Source organism: Pelecanus crispus, chromosome 5 (assembly GCF_030463565.1).
Source record: "Pelecanus crispus isolate bPelCri1 chromosome 5, bPelCri1.pri, whole genome shotgun sequence".
Taxonomy (NCBI): Eukaryota; Metazoa; Chordata; class Aves; order Pelecaniformes; family Pelecanidae; genus Pelecanus; species Pelecanus crispus.
The window spans coordinates 26,815,670-26,839,868 of record NC_134647.1 but is presented as its reverse complement, the minus strand read 5'-3'; the positions used below and the strand labels follow the sequence as shown (position 1 = coordinate 26,839,868).

Here is a 24,199-nt window from a genome sequence, read left to right as displayed (position 1 = left end):
TAATTCGAAATAGAACTTTTCTCTCTGGGGTTTTTGTGTTGGGTTTTTTTTCCAATTCAAAGGTCTAACTAGTGCATCTTTTATTATGTGCTATACACTGGCATTCTTTTTGCAACCTAGCTGCCCCTGCACAGACCTGTGTTCTTATTTAAATTCCATTTAGCATGAAGTGCAATGCTTAATCACTTTCAACTGAAAACATGGTATTCTCCAGTTATCTGAAATACAGCAGCAATAATAAGGCAGACACAGCTTTGACTGCAAATTTACCATTTTTTACTACCTTTTAAACAAAGCTGTGATATATGCTGAGGTAATCTGCGACATTATTTGCAAAGGAATAACTTTGAAACTTGCTTTTATCTTAGGCTGCTTCTCAATAAGCTCTGGCTTTCCTTCTGTTGATGTTGGAATAAAGACAGAGTCGAATATCATTGTGAGAGAAGGGTGAGTACAAAGCAAAACCACCAGGTCTCCATCAATGTATTTCTCCTTTCTTTCTTCCGAACATTTTTTTTAATTTGTATAAGCAACCATGGTCCTATTCTCATCCTCAGTCTCTCCTACTGACACTGCTCCATAGTTGTTTTCAACCATCTTGGCTATCAACCAACAGACAAAGAAACTTAACAATACTTTATGAAGCGCACATGTAGTTAATCTTTTTTTTTTCTTCTTGTAGCACATGCTTGTCTTGTACAGAAATGTGCTTAAGAGCAACATTTTCTCTTTGTAACCTTTTTACTGAAAGACACACATATTTAAAGCAGCAGTTCTGTAGCATACAGGTATGCATGTCTCTACTTCTTTCCTGGGATATGCAAAACAAACACTTCATGCGTTACAGAAATGTCAAGGGTTTGTTAGCTCAGGAGCTCTCTGTCAGCCCTCTCTGGAACTCCAGCTTTGTATTGTACGTCGCACTTCACGTCAATGCTTTTAGGCTCTGGAAGCAAAGACAACTTCTCTTTTCAAGGTACTTTTTGACAAACTCTGAAGAGAAATAAGCTCTTGCTCCTCTGAAGAGCTTCTTGGAGGGAAGTATTAGCACAACTGGATAAAGCAGAAAAGAGCTATCATTGTAACAGGAATCTGCTCTTTGTCAGAGCAATGGTTTGGAATGACTACCAAGTCGCAGCCCGAGTCTTTAATGACAATCTTCTCCTTTCACACTTTAGATTTTGACACGCTTATCTCAAAACAGAGCAAACAAATTGAGATCTGACACAGAATCCAAATGTTTGCTAATGATACAAGGCTATTTTATGACTATTGAATAATCACAATTAAAAGGATTGATATTTCGCTAAGTCTCAGGCTAGCAATTCACTTTATTAGTGCTGATACAGTTAAAAAAAAAAAAGAGGAGGGAAAATAAAATTACATACACAAAAGAAAACCATTCCTTGATATGTTAACTAATGAAAGCATTCTAGACACATTGAATGGCCTTCTTCAGAAAATATATGCAGTTTTCACTTTAATAAATGGTTGCAAGGGAGTCTAAGTTAACACAAATCACAGGCCAAAAAGTCGGACACTCACCTAAAAAAGTGTGTAGGTTCAAAAAAAGAAAACCCCTTCTTCCTGGGGCTCTCTTTCATATCCTTGTGTAAGCTACCTACTTAGACTTTCTCAATATTCTTTAAACTTTAATATATGCAGTACAAAAATACAGGAGCTTGGAAAAAAGGGGGTTTGAAAAATTTTTAATCAGAACTATTTTTTTTTTTTACATGCAATCTTATTCTACTGGAAAAAAAAAGTTTGGATGTAACAGCTTCATTTTCAATTCCACGATAAAGTATTTAATAAAAAGAGAAAGAGAGAGATGTCAGAACAGCAAATAGCTTTACTAAGGCACACATTTATTCTGCCTAATACATTTGTATGTCTTGAATGTGGGTAATCCCAATCATGCATGAGTGTCTTGAAAACAGAAGCCTTCATATCATACCTGCCATCACCCTCCCTCCTTTTTTTCACTTTTGTGTCTTTCCTCTCCACTGAGGAAATGAAAATAAAATCATGCTTCTCTTTCTTCTCCCCCATTTGCTTCCCAGAAATCCTAAATGGCACTTCAGAAGAGTTGCTCTTCTCCTCTCTGAATTCGTGTGTGTGTGTGTGTGTGTGTGTGTACACACATTCCTCACTGATCCTAGACAGCCCCATTTTGGATCAAGTTGCAGTTAGAAAATGAGTGCATATTATGATAATATCAATCAATGCTTGAGGACGCTTGAATTGTATGAATATTCTTTTTTTTATTTTAAATGTACAAGCTAACCTTTTAGTTTATATTCTCAAAGAAAGTGAGACATGCTCATGTAGGTGCATGGTAGAGGGGAAAAAAAAAAAGAGACAGGAGGAATGCAAGAGTGACCATGTTCTGAAAACACCACTTTAAATTATCTGTCATAATTTGCACGGGTAATTAAGCTTTTATGTGAGCAATTTCCCGGGTTTTGTAATAGAAGATAGCTACATACACCATTTCTAATCAAACTGACACAGTTTAAAAAAAGAAACCTTTCTTCATAGCACATATCTGAACTTCAGCATTCTCCACGCAATCTGTAAAGTGCTCCTAGAGGTAAGATAACTCAGATAACAGTGTTTATGAAGCTCAGAGAACATGCACACACAGCCCCATGGGACAGCTTGGCATGCACACTATCACTGTGAAGAACAAAAACAAGTCTCCTGCACAGCCTTCTTTTTTTCCTCACAGGTCTTTCAGACATTGGGTTGGCTTGCCTTGCAGACCAGGCTATCTGTATCTCCTTGACTGCTCCAGACTATTTTATTTCTTCAACAGCTTTAAGGCCAAGTCTTTCTTAGAGAGAGGCAGCATCTCCATTAATCTCCAGAATTGTACTCTGGGAGATCTTGTCTCCAAACCAGTATAGATATTACCAAGGGCAGGTGCCCTTGTGATCCAAATAACTATTGATTGGAGAGGGCCCATCCAGTGCACATGCACACAGATGTAATTCTTCTGGTCGCCATGTATCTATTGTGTAAATTCTAGGCAGAAATATAGGCACAAGATGGGGGACACCTGCTGCGTGCCTGCAGGCTGACTTCACAACATACAGACAGCGAGCCTGATGCAACCAGCCTGAACTGGGCTCATAGGCATGTGTTGGTGCCAATGTGCGCCAGCAGCCTTGTCCCCAAGGATTCCCAGTGCCAGAGCAGGAATGCCTCATACTTTCAATGCACCCATTGGCATCAGCACTCGCAGGGGACCTGCCTCACCCCTGGGGTCATTCTGCACCAGGTCCCTCTGAGTCTCACTTACACGGGTTCCTACCCCCTCCCCAGATAAATCTGTAGTCCAGAAAGCTTCACTTTGAAAGTGAAAGACCTTCTTCTGAAGGTCTGATTGTGCAACGTGTAGGTGTTCGCTCATTAAGTAGTTCACTGTTATCCATTTGAGTGATGAAAAAGGAATCTAACAGGCCTGAGATTCATGATTTCATTTCAGGCAAGTGCTATGGCATTGAACTTAATGTAACATTCACATGGGTGTCCTACAGCTTCATAAGCTACATTGTTTCAGACATTTTTTCAGATACTGAAATAAGACCCACTACCTCCTGAACCTAAGGAACATTTTCAGAGTCTATTAAAGGCACAGAAAAAAACCCAAAACATTGTAGAGTAGCAGCAGCTAACCATTTTAAAGAGTAATTGCATGTTTTTGTTAACAATTTTGCCACTTCATTCTTTGGCTCCCTCAGAACATTTGCTTGCTCCAGTGAGTTGTTGCTTTTAAAGTACTTATTTAACACTTCCTGCTCTAATGCTGCTTCAACTATATTATGTGAAGAGAGTTAATTAGAAAAGAGAGCAAAAGAGAATTACATCACTGTAATAACAGTACTTGGCATTTAGTAGCATCTTCAGTTTGAAACTCTCAGAGAGATTAATAATTACTATTGAAATCATTCTCACAAACTACTGAGAAGTAAAAATGCTCTTAAAAGTCTATGATTTGCTACAGAGCAAAGCTAGGAATAAGGCTCCATGTTCTCAGGTCTGTACCATATCTACTATAAAACTGTCCATCCTTGCCTTCCTTTCTTTTAAAGTCACAGAGAGACAAGAACACATGAAACTTACAAGTAACCACCAAGATTTTTTTCTGAGATGTCACATTAGGCTGACAGCAGTGAGTGAGCATGTAGGTTGCTACTCAATTTAAGAATAAAGAAGGGATATAAATGCATGCAGACTTCTCTTCCACATGGAATATATTATGTTATATTATATTGCAATCTTGTATGAACAACACTGTCTGAGGCATGCTGGACAGATAGGAAGGCATGGTAAAAATGCCAATCAATTATGTTGTCATTGTTTATGAGGCAGAAATCTATAACGAAGCCACCAAAGCATCCTTAATATTGTGTCACTGAGCTTAACTGGTCATAAACAAAGAGGAAGTTGATTTTGAGGTATGTCAATATATTAAAACCAAAAAATTAAACTATATGAGCATGAACACACCCTCCTATTCCTTCACTAACTCTCACACATCTAACTGTTCTCGGTCTCCCAGAAAAAGCACCAAAAATGCTAAATGAAATAGGACAGCGAAAAGAGACAGGCTCTTCCAAAGGACTTTAATTTCCAGCAGGCAAGATGGATCTGTGTATATCATGGACCTTACCCTGCCAACCTAGCCTACCAAGGGAAAAGCACAAGCGGCTGACATCTCATAGCTGCTGCCACCAGAGCTGTTCCTGCCGTGCCCCTTCCCACTGCCACTGTTCTGCTACTTCCTGGTGAGCTGCCAGGAAAGGTATAGCAGCATCAGGAGCCAAAGCAATAGCAACAGTAGGTCTCTCATTTTAAGCCCCAGCATTTTGCATTAAGTAGCTTCAGTCTCAAATACTAGACCGCTTTTTCTATGGGACAGATAGAAAGCGAATCTGCTACCGCTTAGAACAACTACACAAAAAGATCTTCTTAAACATCAAGCAGTTAGAGTAAAAGATTGTTTGCAACTTTTTTCCCCCCTTCTACACTTCAAGCAGCTCTCCCAGATACTCCTGGTCACAAAAAAAACCCTCTCCCCTTGCCTTCCTTCTCTCTACTCTGCCCTTACTTTTTCAGCCAGTTGTTCTCCCTACAAACCAGTCCCTGCTTCTTAGTTTCATGTCTTACAACCTCACGAAGCATTTGGCCCACCCAGTTCTCTCTCCCCTGCTCACTCATTTCTTTCACCTATTAATTTCCTGACCAAGAGTCTCACCCATTAAATCAAGTACCTTTTGCTTTCTACACTGCACAGCTGAGCACTCCACTCCTGGCACTTCTTAATTCTCCCTCCTGCACCACCCACTTGCTGTGGCATGCAGATTTCCCATGTGAACTCAGCTTCACAGAACTTGATGGTCCTTGCAGTACATCTATGAAAAATTTGCAGCTCATTATCCCCTGGGAAAAACTTGATGGCTGTTTTCTTAGCCAAGAGACTTCCCTTCATAATGCTACTTTTACTCTTCTTAATGTTAGCTGAAAGCATGAAATTCTAGAATTGGCATAGAACCCATGATATTTTCCTATTATGCACATCTCTTCTCATTATGCTTTATCATTAGTTGATGAAAGAGACAACAGACAAGTCGCCTTTCTCTTTTTCTGCTCCCAGTCTATGTCTGTCCCATCTAATCAGCACTTTATGCTAGTGACTGCCTTTTATTACGTGCTTAATACAGTGCATAGTACTGTGAAGCCTAGATTTCTACTGCATCCCTATATCCAAACAACGTTTATTAGTCCTTTTTTTCAGGTACCATACATTTCACCCCCAGATTCACCTACTGCAATAACTCTTTTATAGTCTTCCAGTTAACCAAACCTTAGTTTATGGAGTAAGGTCACTGCAGACAAATGACTCAATCTTTCCATCATCATTAAAGCCTTTATATCTACAAAAAGGTGATACCTGCCTTAGGAAAGACTGCTTTCAGGAGATTACTTTGACAATTAAAATATAGTGGTTATAAAATGCTAACTAGGCATTTTCCAGCACAGACCTCTAGGCAAGACCAGAGCCTTAACTTTGGAATCACGTTCTGCTCCTAAATTTCAAGGCCAGGTAAACCTCTTCAGCCAAAACTCAGCCCTTTCTGCATCCCTTGAGTACACCCCTTCTCCTATTAGTCAGTATTGCTCTTGCAGAAAGAAAAAAAGAAACCACATTAAAATATGAAAAGCAGATGATTGCTGCTCTGGAAAAATCTTTTTTCTTTTTCCTTCAAAGCCCCTATCTTTCACTCTTTACATACGGCTGAAAGACAGTAGTCATTTGAAATATGAATGCTCTCCTAGTAGAAGGGTGACCACACAAGCCTAAATGCAATAGGACCTAAATCTTTTCTTCTTTTGTGTTTGCTGTGTGGGAAAAGAACCAAGGATCTGTTGAAACAGCAATCTGACAAAGAGAAACAGAGAGAGAAAGAGATAATAGCTGACCATCTCTCCCCCCTAAAAGACCAAAAAGAAAATTGAGACATTAGAAGAGAAATCCTTGCATTTAAAACAGCAGACATTGCTAAATCCTCTTCACATCATGTATTAGCTACCCTTTAGACGGTGGTCAGTAACGTGAAAATCTCTCCTTTGTTCACAGTTTCATTATTATTACTCTCTTTCTGTACTACCTGTTTAATAGGCGGGGGTCAGGCCCCAATTTACCAAACTGCACGTTGTTAACCCTATAATGTATTTACTTCTTTCTGCCCTCTCAGCACAATATTACTACCCACGCATTGCAGAGAATATATAACGTATTACAGTCTGCAGTATGACTTGCATACTTGGTCAATAAATAAAATATGGAATATTTATAAAGGACTTACACCCATCAAAATGAATACACAACATATGATTTTATCATATTCAGCTGTACTTTCTAAAAACAATGTTAGTTTTCCTCCTTTTTGTTGTGCAACAGAATATGACTAGCCTTTTCAGAGTTTCATGAGGGATGAAAAACAACGATCTCCCTTTCCAGCATGGCCCACAAAAAAGGCTGTCCAAATTGCAGTTTTTATGCTCACCTTTGTATGGGGACTCTTAGTTTTCTTAGAGAGATCCCCTGACAGTGGAAGTGACAGGGGTTCTACATTTGGCAACAGCTCCACAGTAGGAAAAATTGCTGCTGCTCCATTCTACAGTATTCCTTATCAAGGACACCACAACTGCCCTGCCACCCCACTCAGCTCAGGGGTTAAATAAAACAGGTTGGTCCTGGGCCTTCTTCTATCTAATAGTCCAAATTAACCATGATTTTGACAAAAATGAATGATGCTAAAGTTCCTACAACGACGAAAATCTGAGCCCAGTTTTTTGGTTATTGCTGGCATCAGTAGTCTGTTCATTTATCAATTACTTAGTCATGGAGCCTGCAAATTGGCAATGTCAAAGCTTTTGCTGACTGCTAATTCTCTTAGGTGAGAATATCTTGCACAAATAAGAAAGCTCCATTAAAATGCCAGCATTATATACAGCACGACTTTTTCCACTCTCCCTGAAATGATTTATCATAGTCATGTTCACACTCATTCAGCCTCCTGTGCCATAATTTATTGGGAAACTGTTCCATAATTGCTGGTATGACTTTGACAAGAATTATATGATGAGAAGATTTCCGTCATTAACCATCTAAAAATATTAAGTGTTATCCTCACATATGACAATGAAAGCTACATTGACACTTCATCCAGTCACATCACTTTCCATATCTGTACATATTACCCCTTCAGGAAGGGTGCTTTTCTCCTAGCTGCTATGAAGAGTCCAAGGAGGCAGCAAGACAGAATTTTCAAGCCTTTTCAAAGTAAAACCCAGCAGCTCCTGAACAAAAATCCCCTACCCCTTAGCTATCATTGCATTTGGGGGAAAGCCTATGAAACCCAAAACATATACACATAATGCCATAAGCAACAAAAGAAATTAGAAATACAATTGTTATAGTAGACAGTATGAAGATCCTGGGTGATTTAGTGTGTCTACATGCACAAAGAAACATTTGCATGTTTATTTCCCTGGATATAGTACCATTGCACCTCACACTGTGTTGCACACTGTAGCTCAGTTTCACTGCAGAAGAAATTGCCCATCCATTTATTCTCCTGGATATTTTTCTGCTTTTAACACTGAAAGCACTAAGGCAAAATAATGAATGCCTAGCAGTAGCCATTCCAGTCCACATTTACATGCCTAAATATACTTGTTAAGCATCATCAGGCATTATTAGATCCAAGAGAGCTCTGGATGTATCACACCATCAACCTCTTCAGCATTATTTTAAAATCATGCTTCACATTTCAGTGACCAAATATGGACTTAAGTTAAGCATCCATTTCATTATGATGACAGGTATACCTTGCTCTACCCTGTTGCTATAGTAACAGATACGGCAGCCATTAGATTTACGGTAAAATGTATTCCCAAAAGGTGATTTTTTTCATTGTTACTTGCATGATCATACCAAACTACCTAATTACAAAGAGAACTCAGAGGATATGCTCTTGGCTGAGTTCAGCAGCTCCTACAAGTCTTGCATTCACCTTTAAATGCAGAAGATAAAATATACTGATGCTTTAAACAAAAGATGTCAAAATTCTTGCTCCAGATGGAACTAATGAAAAATTAAGAGGACATCATATGCTAACCAGGACTTAACTGAGTACAGCTATCCCAAATCCTGTACAGCATGAAAGGGAAAGTATTTATCACCTGTGAGAACATCATTTTTGGCTTCACTGAAAAGCAATGGAAATGATTAAAAAAAAATTCCAGACACATTTCCTGCCTGTTACCAAACACATATCAGAATCCTTCTCCTAGTTTAACATTTTAAACATACCTTATGGTGAGACTATTTACATTCAAAGCTGTAAATGTTACAGTTTTCAACAAAATTCTCAGTTTTCAAAATTTTTATAAGTCAGGTAAGGGAAAAAAAAAACTTCAGCAGCAGCTGAGAAAATAGTGTCACAGCTGGCATACAAGAAGCTAGGAAAATGTTCTTAAGCTACAGACATTCAAGTAAATGCATACCACAGCAAACAATTATTTAAGTTCTTTTCTTAAGGCATTTTCTTGCCTCTTTTCCTCGTCAGGCTGAAAAGAAGCCAGTATTGCATTAATGAAAATATTTTCATAATATTTTAAATTATAAAGTTGTTATATTTTTACATTTTGTACATTTTTTTTAAAACATGATGATGTTAAACTAACACAGAAGCTGATTTAGTGTTCAAGGTTTCCATGGATCAAAGTTTTAAAGTATGTTTCTGTTCTAATCAAATTTTCAGTATCAACCTTTACATTTTAAAAAATACATGTAACAAGCTATCTGAAATCTAGTGGGTAGTTCTGATACTTTCTGAAGTGCTCCCACTGATGCTGGGGCCAGACTGTACACCCAGCCCTCAAAAAAACCCCAGGAATGACTAAGTTGTTTTGCGTGGAAATAATACAGCCCTCATCTCAAAGGGATCCTGAAGAAAAGACGTATTACATCTACATACACAAGGGTCTCTTGAAAATTGAAGTCTAACATAACTGGACTAGTACTATATGACATGGGACAATCACTGTAAATTTGTAGTAAGCCAAATAATATTTAAAATGTTAGGTGTTTACATACTGGATAAAAAATATGATATTTAAATTGAATTGAAATATCACCTTGTAAATAGCTAATACATCTCTGTAGTTTGATTTACAAAGAGATATCCCCAGAGGACACAAAACAATTTGAAGCAACTGCAGGTTCATGCTGCCAAAGAAACCACTTCCCAAAAGTCTTCAGCGTGTGTTTCCTACTTGTCCACGTGATTATATCCTTCCCACTCCAGTGCTACACATAGTGCCCACGTTGCTTCTGAATCTTTTTCAAACCACTTTACAAAGTGGAAAAAAAAAATTTTAAAAAATCAACAGTTCTTGGCTATAGTGATATCATCCACTGCAATAAGAAAGTGAATTTAGAGCTACCGAGAACGAATGGCCACATTACAGGAATAAATGAATCATTCCACCAGATGTTACAAACATCTAGATCTTTTTTCTTACCTGCCTCCTATCCCTCTGAGATGATGATGAAGAGGAGGCACTTCTATGTGATGGAGTGGACGTTTTGTGAGCTGGAGATATACTCTTCTCCTCTGAACTCATCTTTGCAGCAAACTTGTAGTAATGATCTTGTGCTCTTATCAGTCATATACAAAAAGGCAAGGGATAGTCTTCTGCATCCTTCTGTTTCACAGTTGATAGACAGCCAAAGAGGAATTCAATCTCAGCTGAACTGCACCTTAGTAAAGAAAAATGTGAAAGAAAGAGTGGATGAATACACCCTCACTCCAAAGCAGCTCTGCAGCAAAGAAATCTGTTGACAGTCACTGTTTAATCCAACAGATCTCCCAGTTTTTTACTTCCCTTCCTAACAACTACCCAGTACAAACACAAATACATTGTTCTGCATTCTCACAGAAGATGAAAGTGGTATTACATTATTTCAAAAACCCCTACAGAAAGGCTTAAGGAATTTACAGCAATTCTCAGGCAAAGTTTACAGTTCCTTGACAAGGGGTTGATATCCCATCTTGCATAGTATCATAACATTATCAAATAACTCCTTAGGACTTCCTGTGCAACACAAATACCAGTAAACACCCCGTTATAGTCAGTACTTCTTAAAAACCCTGCAGCTAGGTTAAGACTCTGCAAGTTGGTTTTTAAAAGCAGGTCCCTCTTTCAAAGACGGTGGCCTCACTGAAGGCGTGGACAACCCAGTTTCACGAATCAGCACCTCTGAGATGGCGCAAAGCTCGCCGCATGCTCACGTCTTGCTCTCAGAGATGACTGAAAGATAATACAAAATGTTTTGACCAGAAAATGCTTTCAGCCACAAGACTGCGGCCAGAGGGTATTAATCTCTTCATCTGGACAAAAGCTTCAGTGTATTTGTTGAATCCCAGGTACAAAAAAAACGTACTGATGAAGGCAGGAGCTACCCAGGGCTTCACTCAGGGACTCTGGGCTGCCATGTTGGGTGCAGCGCCCAGGCCCAGCAGCGCGGGGCTGCAGGGGCAGCCTCTGCGAGGGGAGGGGGAGGCTGCCCCGAGCTGGACACCGCTGGTGCCAGCCGGCTCCACAATGGCCCCACCGCAGGGCACAGCTGAGCCTGTCAGCGAAAAGATATTTAAGAAAGGGCAGAAAGCACCACAGAGGCAGAGGAGGAGGAACAAAGCAAGTGACAAAGAACCCTGTGAACACCAGGGTCAGAGGAGGAGCTGGGGGAAGAGGTGCCCCAGCTGCCAGAGCCCAGAATCCCTGGCAGCCCACGGAGGAGATGGATAGTGCTGAAGGAACTGCGGCCTGTGGCATGGAGCACCCACGCTGAGCAGACTCTTCCCTGAAGGACTGCAGCCCATGGGGAACGCGCACCAGAGCAGATGAGAAGTGTGAGAAGGCAGGAGTGGTGAGGAAAAACAGCTACGTACGGACCACAAACACCACCGCCCCCCATGCCATTCGGGGCGGGGGGCCACTATAGGCGTCAGGAACGAAGGGGTGAACTTGAACCTGGGAAAAATGGGAGGAAAGGTGTTGTTTTAATGTCTTCCATTTCTCACTACCCAAGTCTATTTTAATTGGCAATAAATTAATTTTGCCTAAGCTGAGTTTTGCCTGCAACAGTAATTGATAAGCAGTCCCCCTGTCTTTATCTCGACCCACGAGCTTTCTCATCCAATTTTCTCCCCCCATGCCACTGATGCAGGGGGGAGTGAGCAGCTGGGTAGGCATTTAGCTGCTGGCCAGGGCTAACCCACCACAGCTACAGGGGCCATTCTTTTTCCTGTTTACTCAGCCACTGCTATGCGTATTACCTCTTTGCAAGTATTAGATGCTTCCTCTCACTGACTTCTCTCTACCCAAACCTTTAATTTCCACTCGAGCACACAAAAATAGATACTTAGAGCAGCGCAGAGGATATTTGTGTCACTAAACAGTCAAACGCTACCTGCCAAACGCTACCAAAATGTTGCAAGCACATCACCAGTACATCATGGAGGTGTTGCGTTGCTGATTGGACTGATGATCTTAGAGGTCCTTTCCAATCTTAATGACTCCTAGTTTTTACTTTCATTATAAATAATCTAGCCACCAAGCCAGGAAACATGAAATTGCTACTTTACCCTTAATTAGTTTAGTGGTGGAGTTGATAGTGTTAGGTTAATGTTTGGACTGGATGATCTTAAAGGTCTTTTCCAACCTAAATGATTCTATGATTCTATGACAGTTCAGGAACAGAGTTATAGGTCTCAGTGCTTAACAGATTACTTTGATCTTGCTTCAGCTGATAGATACTGTCTGATCTTCCACTAACCTTAGATAAAATCACTCCCTGAATGATGTCATCTACTTGAAGCTGGCATCTGTCTTCTCCACCACCCTCTCTCTAACTTTGAAATGGTGCCCTTCCACATACACTGTGATGACAACACACCAAGGGTCAGCAGAGCACAGCTAGCTTTAGATGAGTGTGGAGAAGGGTGCTGTCCTTTTAAATGAGATCAGGACAAAAATACATTAGCCAACACTCAGACTTGACTGCAGGCTCAAGAAAATATGACATATTGAAGACGGAGGTCTGGCTTCTGCAATCACAACAGATATCCATGCAAGAATATCATCCTGAACCCAGATACTCATACAGAGGCAGCTAAATAATTACATTGTGCCTTGCAGCCACCAACTTCCAAATACTGCACCCTAACAAACACCCTCCTGCTGGAGCTGAGATCTGTGATGACTCGTAAGTGACAGACACCTTTTCTGCTGGCTGTACTATGGAAAGTGGAATGACTTCACTTTATTAGTTATCAGCACTTTTGCAAGTACAAATCTTATCTATATCTTATGGATGAGCTTCCACCTTCATCAAGGAGTCTCCCATAGAATTATAGATCCCACATAATATCCACAGAGCCCACACAGCATCCCAGTGGCATGACTGGGAGGACACAGCTGTTCCATCAGGAAAAGCTGCCCACATAGCCTGAACATATTGGCAAATTCTCTATTGTTTTCAGGATGACAAGTTCCTGCTAGCAGAAGCCTAGGAAGATGCATTGTGCTGGAGCTGCTAGAGCCAGCTACAAGAAGACAGAGGTTGCAGGAAGAAACAAGCAAGCTGCATGGCACATTTGTTTCAGAACTTCAGAGACAAAACATTATAAAGTTGCACCCAGAGAGAGGCTTTTCCTTCTATCCTAGCATACCAGGGACTGTTGATCTCGTTTAACAGCATTTTCATATCCTAGAAATGCATTAGGCAAATTTTAGCCAATGAGGTGTACCAACAGTGATAACTCAAGGTCTATGCAATTTTCATATAAATCAAAAATCAAATTACAAAAAACAGAACACAAAAATTATAATCCTAGTTCACAAAGCTGTACAGAACAGTTGAGTTATTTAACAGCTGAAAGGACAAATTTGCAGTCACTTTCAGCTATGAGGTCACTGAAAATTTTTCAGCAGAGCAGCCTTTGGGCAAACGAAAATCAAGCCCTTTTTAAAACATCCGATCTTCACTTAGTTGACTCATCTGGAAAAATTTATATTTAGTATTGGCACAGGAGGACAGTGATCTAGCACTTCAAGTGTGTTTTTAAGGGTTTCGGGAAGCGTAGGTGCTGTTGTAAGAAGCAAACACAATGATAGCAAGTGGTACACAGGAAAAACAGTTCTGTAAATATTTGCCAGATTTGAGATTCTGTGAAGTATGGGCTTTTTCTTTTGCAAGGTATTTAAAAAAAATAAAATAGTGGCTTACACCTGAGCCAAACTCCACAGTGGTTCTGTGGCGTTGCCCAAGCACTAAGAGCTGAACCTAACCAACAACTTGCTCAGACCACACTGATTTATTGAAAGCAGTCTCCCAAAAAAGATATATAAAAGTAAACCATCCCCTTTCACGCTACAAGAAGCAAACTTTTCTTCTTGCCCTATTTAACAGCAACAATAACTTCAATACAAAATTGCTATTACTTATACATAGAAGTTTCTGACAGAGAAACAAGTCAGGGTTAAAAGTCAAAAAAAGGCAAGTGGGATATTTGAGAAAACAAGTATTGTAAGCACAACAAAAATATTAATGCAAACTAGCAAGAGCTAGCATCGAGCTTTTTGTCACTGTTCTTGCATATCGAATTTGGATTCTGTTTCCCTGTATTGCTCAGAGCTTATCTTCCAATTTTGGCTTAAAATTTGGGTAACACATCTTTTTTAGAGCACATTAGAAGGAATAAATGTAGTGAAATTGATGTAAAGAGACACCAGTCTCTCTGTAACTAAGATTGAAGCAAACAATTATAAATCTAATTTTTTGGCCAACAAATTCAATTTACCAAAATGAAACCAATGCTTTTGAGACATTTTTCATGGGCTTTTTCCATCAGTCACTGGCAATTTTGCTATTTACTTCAGTGGGAACAGAAGCAAGCCATATACCATGGTAGAATATTTCTAGAAAATAATAGAAAATCTAAAAACACATTCAAAAATTAGGATGTTGGGTTTTGGGCAGGGGAGGGGGTGTGCCCTTAGTAATTGTGCATTTGTTCTGATACTGTTTCCTGACAAAGACCAAAACATCTGACTCATTGCATGAGGCCAATTTTATCATCCCTTTACTTCACAGAAAATATGTCTTCAACCTGAGAGTATTTTAATTGATTTCATTTGGACAACTCAAAAAGAATGGTATTATCTATCATAAATAAGGGTAACAGTATTGGCTATTGGTTATTGGTTATTAATTGCTGCTTATCCAACTATCATTGACCTGGAGGCTGCATTTTGCACCACACCAACTAAATCCCTCATGAACTGCTCAAAACCACCTGCCAGTTTAGAACCATAAGTTGATTCAGCCCTTCAAATGTGACCGTGCATTGGCTTGCCTCAAAGTTGCTTTGCCATAAGTTCCGAAGGCAGGAAATATATTTATTACTTCCAGTGTATGAGACAGTCTTCCTGGAACATGAAAACCAGACACCGCAGAAAGATTTCGGTCATGGCAAGTATCAATCGCCCAACTGGGAGTTTTGTCTTCAACTTTCCTCACTGGCATCTGAACTATTTTGGATTTAAAACACAATCTGTAATTTAGTAAACATAAAAATTATTTACTGGTTCTTCACTACATTCCCTTCTAAGTTATTTACTTATTTTTTTATGTAATATCATGCATATAGAAAGGTAAGATGCTCTGCCCAAAGCCGAGGAGAGAGCAAGTATTGTAAGCAGAACATGCAGCAAGGTCTTTTAACTCTGATGCGTAAGGAAAAATACCATGTGCCATGATTGTAACATCCTCCAGATGAAGCAAAACACCTGTATCTAATCCTATTCATAAAGGAATACAGAATTACCATACAGAAACTACAATAAGAAATTATTTAAGAAATATACTAAAGATTCTTTACTGAGTAGTTAAGAAATTGTTTATTCTTTCTTAAACATTTAGTATTAAATACTTCTTTTGTAAATCAGAACTGTTCCACCACATTCTTGCAGTTCACCCCTACTATGTTTATTTTTTAAGCTAGCCTTTGAATTCAAGGTGGAGTTTTCCCAATAATGTTTTTGTGCTTGATCTCAATTGTTACAGCTTGTCTAAGCCTGAAAAAAAAAAAAAGTGGAAACCTTGGGATTCCACATTCTTTCTCTACTTCAATCTCAGATTTGAACATATTTTACTACACAATACTTTTTACTCATTTATTCTCAGTTAATTAGTGTTGTGGGTTGGGTGTTTGTTTTTTTTTTTTCCTGTGGTGACTTCAATCAAGTATTAAATAGGTCTTAAAAACAAAGTCATTCTTCATTTCCTTTCCATCCACAAAGAGTTACTATCTCTTTTGGTCTCCTTCTGTCTAAATAAATAAAGGAAAATTACATGCTTTATTTCTTATATCAGAAACCCCTGTTTTTTACACTAGATATTATGTTAACCCCAAGTTCCTGCCTTCTATCATCTGAAACAAAATTATTTCAGATGCATCAAAATAAATGACCAATCCAGTACCAAGACATAACGCAATTATTTTTATATCAATGTTACACTAAATAGTCTGAAAGACAAAGAAGCACTGAGAGCTACTTACTGATTTCTCTTCACCTTCTATCCAAGGTTACAATAATATGTTTGATTCAACAACTCTTAAAAGTATTTCCTGGGAATTCTGTAGACTGGACTACTCAGTTGTATAAAAACACTTAAGACAACACTGACTCTCCATATAAAAATTCATTACTCTTAGTTTTATTCACTGAACAAACTACATGGTATCTGGAGGTACACAGATTGTCATTATTCAAAATTTTGTTTTAAAATTGAGTATTTTTCTGTTACTGGCTAAAATTAAAAATTAAAATAAAAAAAAGAATGGTGGGCAACGAAATTGAGAAAGGCTAAGGCAATTTTTACTGGGGAAAAAAAAATGTTAGTAGGTTTAAAAGGTCTGAGTGAAATACACACACAAGGAGTGAAATGAGAATACACCATGGAGCAAACTGGGTAAAGACTTGGGAAACACAAGCTGTATAAGCTGCACAAAATAAATGGGTGACACAGAGGAGGGAAGCAGCCTGTGGAAATGAATGTTAGCAATATCAGATGTATGGATACTGCAGCTACCTTGCTTTACGGCCGCCACTGTACAGCAAGTTCACTGACACTGGTTAGGGAATCTCTGTCCTCTTGCAAAACCTGAAGATGTTCCACCGGGCCTGGGCAACTGCACCAACTACAGTGTGGTTTGTGAAAAAGCTATTATTAGAAGTGACAAAAAACGTACAAATACATGACTTGCGTAAATCTAGAGTTATAAATAAACCTGCATGTCATATAACAGATAAATGGAAGCTCTCAATGGGTAACTCCAAATGAAGTCTGGATTCAAATAACAAATTTCTTTCATAAATGTTATGTTGTTTCTCACTCTGCTTGAGTCTTTTCTTCAAGAATGCTTTACAGACTGTTTAATACCTTGTGCAGATTGGAGTAATTTGAGAAGACAATTTAGGGTGCGGAACTGAGTCTCTACACATAAATGAACCCAAAATATGTCACTGTCATTAGCTTTATTTCAAGCAAAGCATCTTCACACTGATCTATCAATATGGGGCTGTTTCTCATTTGGGAGGGAAGATGTTTTTTGTGGTGCTCTGCAGCTGTATAACATGGTCATTCTATATTCGAACACTCAGTGGACGCCAACCTTTGTTTTCACATTATGAGGAATATGTAACTGCCTGTTCCCCCCTTTACTGCCAACCTTCTGTGCAGGAAAATCATAACCGTGATTTTCTACAGTACATGAATGTTGCAAACACAAAAATATAAGGGAAATAAAACATCTCAGTGCAGTAGCAATGCTGTGGCGATTTAAAAGACCACTTACAGGAAATAAGCAATTTGACTTTTTTTTTTTGTCTTTTTTTTTTTAATAAATGAGTGAACCAATCACTCTATAGCCACTACTTAAGAATCAGACACATCATTTTAGAAAAACATCAGCTTTTTAGGAAATGGCTTTAATTCATGCATTTTCAGATTTGTTTTATTTGCAGGTCCTGTCAGCAATAATAAAGGGCCAACTCCAGATTCAGGAAAATTATTGATTACATTTGGCATGTTGATAATAGGAAAAAAAATGAGCAACCTTTTCTTTTTTAATTCAAAATCAGTAATTCTTATCAGGAAAATCAATTTCCCACATTTTTCTACCACAGTTTTAATAGCACAATTGCTCCAGTAATAACTTTCAAGGCTAACATTTAGAGTAGTCACCAAAATCACATGTCCTAGACCTCTGACCAGTGAATTTTAAATCCTAGATGTATACCAAAACAACACTGTTGATCTAAGGGGACTACTGATGATTTTCAGGTTCAATATTTATAAGCAGGAATAAATGAGGTGCTACAGGGAAACTGGGAAATCTTACTAGCACTAAATGGTTTTTAAGGTAGGAGATAGTAGAATTCATATGACTGTGCTACCATTGCCCCTTTCAAGTATTTTAAAAGCTGCATGTTCAAGGTTTGGATAACAAATGTACATGTCTAATTGCAGGCATTCATAACAACATCGGCACATACAAATTCTCGATCTGATACTATACACAGCAACACACACAGTGCCTAAATCCTGCCATGAATCACTGTGTCATATTCAGGAGGATCCAGAACCTGGCTGTAGGTAGGAAATGAGTCAACTCCAGCATTACGCCTGTAGAGGAGCTCCAACACAGACCAAACTGCTGCACTTGAGGAAATGGTCTCAAGTTGCGCCGGGGGAGGTTTAGATTGGATATTAGGAAAAATTTCTTCACTGGAAGTGTTATCAAGTATTGGAACAGGCTGCCCAGGGAAGTGGATGAGTCACCATCCCCGGAGGTATTTAAAAGACATGCAGATGTGGTGTTTAGGGACATGGTTTAGTGGTAGACTTGGCAGTGTTAGGTTTACAGATGGACTTGCTGATCTTAAAGGTCTTTTCCAACCTAAATTCTACGATCGTGGAAATTGCAAATTGCACCAACCAAGTGAAGCAGCACTGATGATGACCTGCCTGAGATGATGGTGTCGACCAGCAGCCTCTCCACTGCAGGGTGACTGGGGGATGCCCTCAGCCTCCCTCCTACAGCCACTCCACTGCTGGGCTTCACCAAAACTCTGAGCAATCTCATGTTCACTTACAAGGCTTCCTGTGTGGTTAGATGTGGGCACTCATCTCCTTCACCTCATTGATTACTTTATTTGCTAACTTAGCTAAATATATGACTAGATGTACATTTTAGCAATGCAACCACTAAACTCAATTGATAAAAAAACCCCTTGCTATTCTATGTCTTACTTCATACAGACAAAAGCAGTACTTACTCATTTTACACATGCAAATTGCATGTGTAAATTCTTTCAAGAGTAAACTCTTTCAAGATTAGATAATTAATCGGTTAAGACACAATATTTATGTCAATAAGAGCAAAGTCTAAACCTGTATCACTATTCTTAATTAGGCTACCACTTCTCCTTGACTGACAGTCAATAATGCAGCAAAAGTAATGGAAAAAAAATTACATATTTAATAGCAGTCATGTTTTGCAGCCCTACATTTGACAACCTCCCACAACAAGCATTTGTTGGAAGAATTATCAAAGAAATTAAAATTAATTAACATGGTGTTTCCCAAAATGGTAACTAAGTTTATTAAATGCAGTGGTTTTTAAACTCCTTAGGCTTTGCTTTGGTCATTGGGTTAAGTGGTGGTTTGGGTTTGGGGTTTTTTTTTTGGGGGTGGCGGGGGGGAAATCTCATGGGGTTTTTGCTCTTAAGAAGGTCTGTTTCTGTACATAGTCTCTAAATCTTAAACGACGTATTCCACAGGAGACTGCAGTATCAACAAGCATTACTAAGACAGTCTTATTTTCATGGCATCCTCAACAGAACGTAGTGCCCCCCAACACTTTACACCCAGTATGATTTCTTTAACACTGAGGTATCTTTTTTTTTTTTTTTCTGAGTGGCTAGTCCAGGTATGTCTTAATAATATAAAAGGTAAAAATAATATTTAAAAAAATTACTTGCATGGCCATATATGACCATGAAATACACAATTATGACAGACTTCATCAAATAGATGGATGAGGTAAAAAAACAGACAATCAGATTCAGACAAGAAGAGGTCAGTACAACATCTGCCTTTCCTATTTTCTGCTTGCCTACACAATTAAGCACAGTTTTCTGCCCTTCCAGAAGCCCTGAAGCATACATGGTGATTAATGGAGTTCGAGTATGTCCAAACCTCCAGTTTAGATGATAATTTCAAAATAAGCCCTCAACTCATTTGCATTCTCTGAGGATTGCCTCAATAGCTAAAGTGACCCTAGGATTTTCATTAGGATGTCTTTGTTGCTCCACGTTCCTTAGGCTGTCACAGTAATAGAATACTATTGATTTGCATGGCATAGAAATTTTTTGGGAAAAAAAAAAAAAAAAGAAAAAAACAAAACACCAACACATACTATTCCATGCCTCCACCCCTTTTTTAAACTGAAAACATTACTGGGGGATTTTTGTTTCCATCAAAATTTTTTCAAAGAATCCAATTTTTCAATTCTTGAAAAAATTCATAAAGAGATTGAAAATCTTAATCAAAACCCAGGAAATGCTTTAAAGAATAAAAATAAGTTTCATGTATCCTGATTTCTTTCATGGGAAAAACACCTCACAATTTTCAACAGCTCTTTAAAAAAAAAAGAAACTTCTTTTTTCCTTATTTCAGTAATGATTTTTTTTCTTTACCACTGGGCAACTTAGACAAAGGAAAAATAGATTAGAAGCCTAAAGACTCTTAAATTACTTTTTAATTAAAGTCTCAACTGGACAGTGATCTAAAGAAAAAAAAATATTTCCCTTATAAAAGGGCTACAAAATGTTTTCGGAAAAATGGTACTAATCTTCCAAAGCGCAGGAGGCTAAAAGGTGTTTGTGGCCCTTGAAACCCATGTCTGGCTGCATTTTAATACCCTTCTTTTATTAATCTATCTCTTGTTTCTCTGCATGGTTTACTTCCACTACCTCACAAACCTTACATTTTTGGTATATGTTTCAAACCTACCAAGTAAAATTTTGATTCAGAACAAATTAAGAACTGCCCATTTTACCAATCTTGAATTTTGAATGGCATATCATCAAGTGCTTGTAGGGAGGATGCCACAGAAGCTCATTGCTGTCTCCACATAAATGCATTGTATTTATGGGAGCAAACACAGGACTGCAGTTGATGGCATTTGCTCAGGCCACAGAGACACAAAACTGGCAGATTACTCAGAGCTTCCACCGAACCTATTTTTTGGGGTGCTAAATGGAAGGTCACATCCAGGAACAAAAAACAGGATGCAATTTTATTCTTGGAAGCAATTAGCTTGACAAACACTAAGTGTCACAGTGGATCACAGCTGCACGGGATAATATAGTTAATGGTTTATATATAATCTGGGAAATATCAAGAAGGAATAGGGAGGTTGTATTACCTCTGTGACTGCTACTAAATCACTGTGTCCAGTTCTGCTGCCAACATTTCAAAGACATTCACAAATGGCTTCAAGAGAGAACCATGAGCATGACGACAAGATTGAAAAACATCACTACTAATAAAAGATTTATAGAGGTCAATCTATTTAGTTTGTCAAAGAGAAGATTGAAGGGTCACTCGATGATCTATAGCCCACTACATGGGGGAAAGGAATTTCTTATCAGAATTCTTCTCAAAATCTAACAGGACAAAAAGAAGAGAGAAATATACGCAGGTTAGAAGTAAGGCACGGATTTATAATGGTGAAGATAATTAAATACTGATACAAAACACTGAGGATTACAATGGGCATTTGTAGGGGTGTGAGAAGACATTTTCAGATTAAGACTGGAATTTTAAATATTTTTTAAAATATATTCCAAAACTCAGCCATCACTACTGATATGGAAACAGGAATTCATTCAGGGCAACCTAATGGCCTATTCCATGGTAAGAGTTCAGGCTAGATCATAATGCAGCCTCTCCCTCTCCTTTCCCAAAACTGAAACCAACAAACCAACAAAAAAAAAAAAAACACCAAATCAACCCAGAAAAAGAAGGATAAACTAAAAGGAATAAAACTCTTTTTCTCTTAATCCTGATCTCTGGTGCCCCCCATTAACCTCTCCACTTGCGGTCCTCCAATTTTATCCTCATATATCACTAGGCATTTATTAAGCCTGATCTTTTGTATGCAACAATGTTAAATGTTCTTCAAGTCTAGAGCAATATGTATTCTGATCACTGCTAATATTTGTTTTTCTTACGGCTTTAAAGAAATCTGACACATATGTTTAAAACATAAGTTTCCATGGAAGAGCAGGAACACATCATGAAGTAATTTTTTTATCTCATTACCACCTGAATTTCTTTGCACCTCACTGAGTGATGGTTTCATTAGAAAGATGGGGGGGGGGGGGGGGGGGGGGGGGGAGGGTGAGATTATTATTGTTCATGTCAAGGAAGTGCCAAAAATGTCTCGAGCACTTTACAAAAACGTTAGGAATCACAGGCACAGCTGAAAAGACCACGAGATGGAATAATTGCTTTTGAAGCTCCTCCAAAGTCTAAGATATGTTGACTGGAATTCAACTGAGCACAAGAATGGGCGAGCTGGTCAAAAAGTAGTTTCCTGACAGAGCAAATCAGTGACAAAAAAAATCCACTACAACAACAACAAGAAAAACCCTTTTCTCTTAATGCACAGCTGGTTGTCTCTTGACTGCCTTCCATGAGGGAAATACATACTATTTCCTATCATCACACTAAACACTAAGTCCTGCACACATGAATAGCCTGATATGCTTAGTTCTTCCTACTTTTGAAATACTAATGAATCAACATTCAGCTGCACTGACAAAAAAACACAGTGTAAAAACACTCAAAACATTCATTTGCCATAGAAGGAACTCTCTACTTACCAAACTACTAATAATTTCAGCTGAAATTACACTACACTAAATTCCCTCCACCTGTGCTCAAAGCATGATCTAATACAAGAACAGAAATGTCCTCGGGCACCTCACACATAAAAAATATCCGAGGAGTCCTAGACTAATCTCATCATTGAAAACCTGTATGTTCTCCATCAGTCATTGATTTCCAAAACATATTATAGACAGAAAATTACTGCTAGTATGTATTGATTTTTATACATAAACAGATTATAAAACCAGAAGAGACTACTGTGATCATCTTACATAAAAAGGACCAAGGGAATTTTCCAGCTTGGTTCCTCTTTAAAATACACCATATAATTTCGCAAATCATCCAACACCAATGAAAAAGCATCCAGTGGTGGGAAGCAACCACAAACCACACTGAGTTCTTGCAAACATAAATTTCCCTGCATTTTTAAGAATGTGCATGCTATTTCTCCTTTATGTCTAACCTCAAAAAGCCAAGGACCCTTGTTAAACCTTTGCCTACTACATGGAAGAGCTCTCTTCAAATGCAAAATTTGCTAGTGCACAAATACACTTAGGTTAGTATTGATACAAGACTTTAGGCATCTAATAGTTTTCACAGTTTTTTAAAGATTTTTAATAAGTTTGATGAAGTTTAGAGAAGAATTGGCATAATTATATAATTGACAAACATTTTATAGTCAGCTGTGCAGAAAGGTCTGCATTCAGTTAATTAAGAGGAGGGCTGAAAGGTTGCTTGAGTGCAATGGTGAGGTACTTCCCTAGATCTGACAGCAATGCACTTGTTCATACACTCCTAGACTTCAGGATGCTGCTTAACCACATTGCACACAGTAGCAGACGTGCTTCAACAGCATACTGGTTAGAGGCATGCTTGAGCAATTATTCCAATCACTAATGAATTTCACAATAGCCGATCATTTATATTCTTATAATAACCCACACTACACTCTTCCATCAGATTTAGGCAAAACTGGTGTAAGCTATGCAGGGCACTGGGTCCCAAAGATATGCTCCTTGCATGGCTGTATAGGCTTCACAAATTATAACAAAAAGTCTGAGGGATGAAGGAAGGATCGAACTATAAGAGCAAGCAAAAAAAAAAAAGTACAAAAGTCTTTGGTCACAATTAATACTTGTATATCCATAACTTAGTAACACAGTAAACATGCCAGCTGGTGAGCAGTACTCTCCGCTATTTCTTTGTGTGCTGGGAAACAACCACCCTTCCCTCCTAACATCAAACATTGCTAGTCTCTTTGAACACAATATACAGAAATTCTACTTACACTTCCCCATAATTAGGGACAGGACACTTATATTTAGCACCCTTTGGTTTCTTATAGAAAGCACCAAGGTGAGTAATGCCCCACTAAGAATCCTGTTTCATCTCTCTTTAAAAATGACTTGCCTTTTAACACTTCAATGAGTGACGATCATTACTGCATGACCTGCTGCATTAGCACCACTTGCAAGACATGACATTAGTTTTCCTCTACTTGACACACAATAAACCACAATGTGTACAACAGCAGCGAAGAATAAGACTGAGACTCAGGTGGAGCTATGCAATCCAGAAATAGGGTGTATC

General features: G+C 38.5%; 1 protein-coding gene across 4 annotated transcripts in view; it reads right to left on the bottom strand.

Moving 5' to 3' along the window:
- OSBPL6 (oxysterol binding protein like 6) overlaps window positions 1-10,203 on the bottom strand; it is a 50,471-nt gene extending 40,268 nt beyond the window's left edge. For all 4 annotated transcript variants that reach the window (XM_075710109.1, XM_075710110.1, XM_075710113.1 and 1 more), the window contains exon 1: window positions 10,102-10,203. In XM_075710109.1, coding sequence (XP_075566224.1) covers window positions 10,102-10,203 — 102 coding nt within the window. The remainder of the gene's footprint in view (window positions 1-10,101) is intronic.
- Between the last annotated feature and the right edge of the window lie 13,996 nt (window positions 10,204-24,199).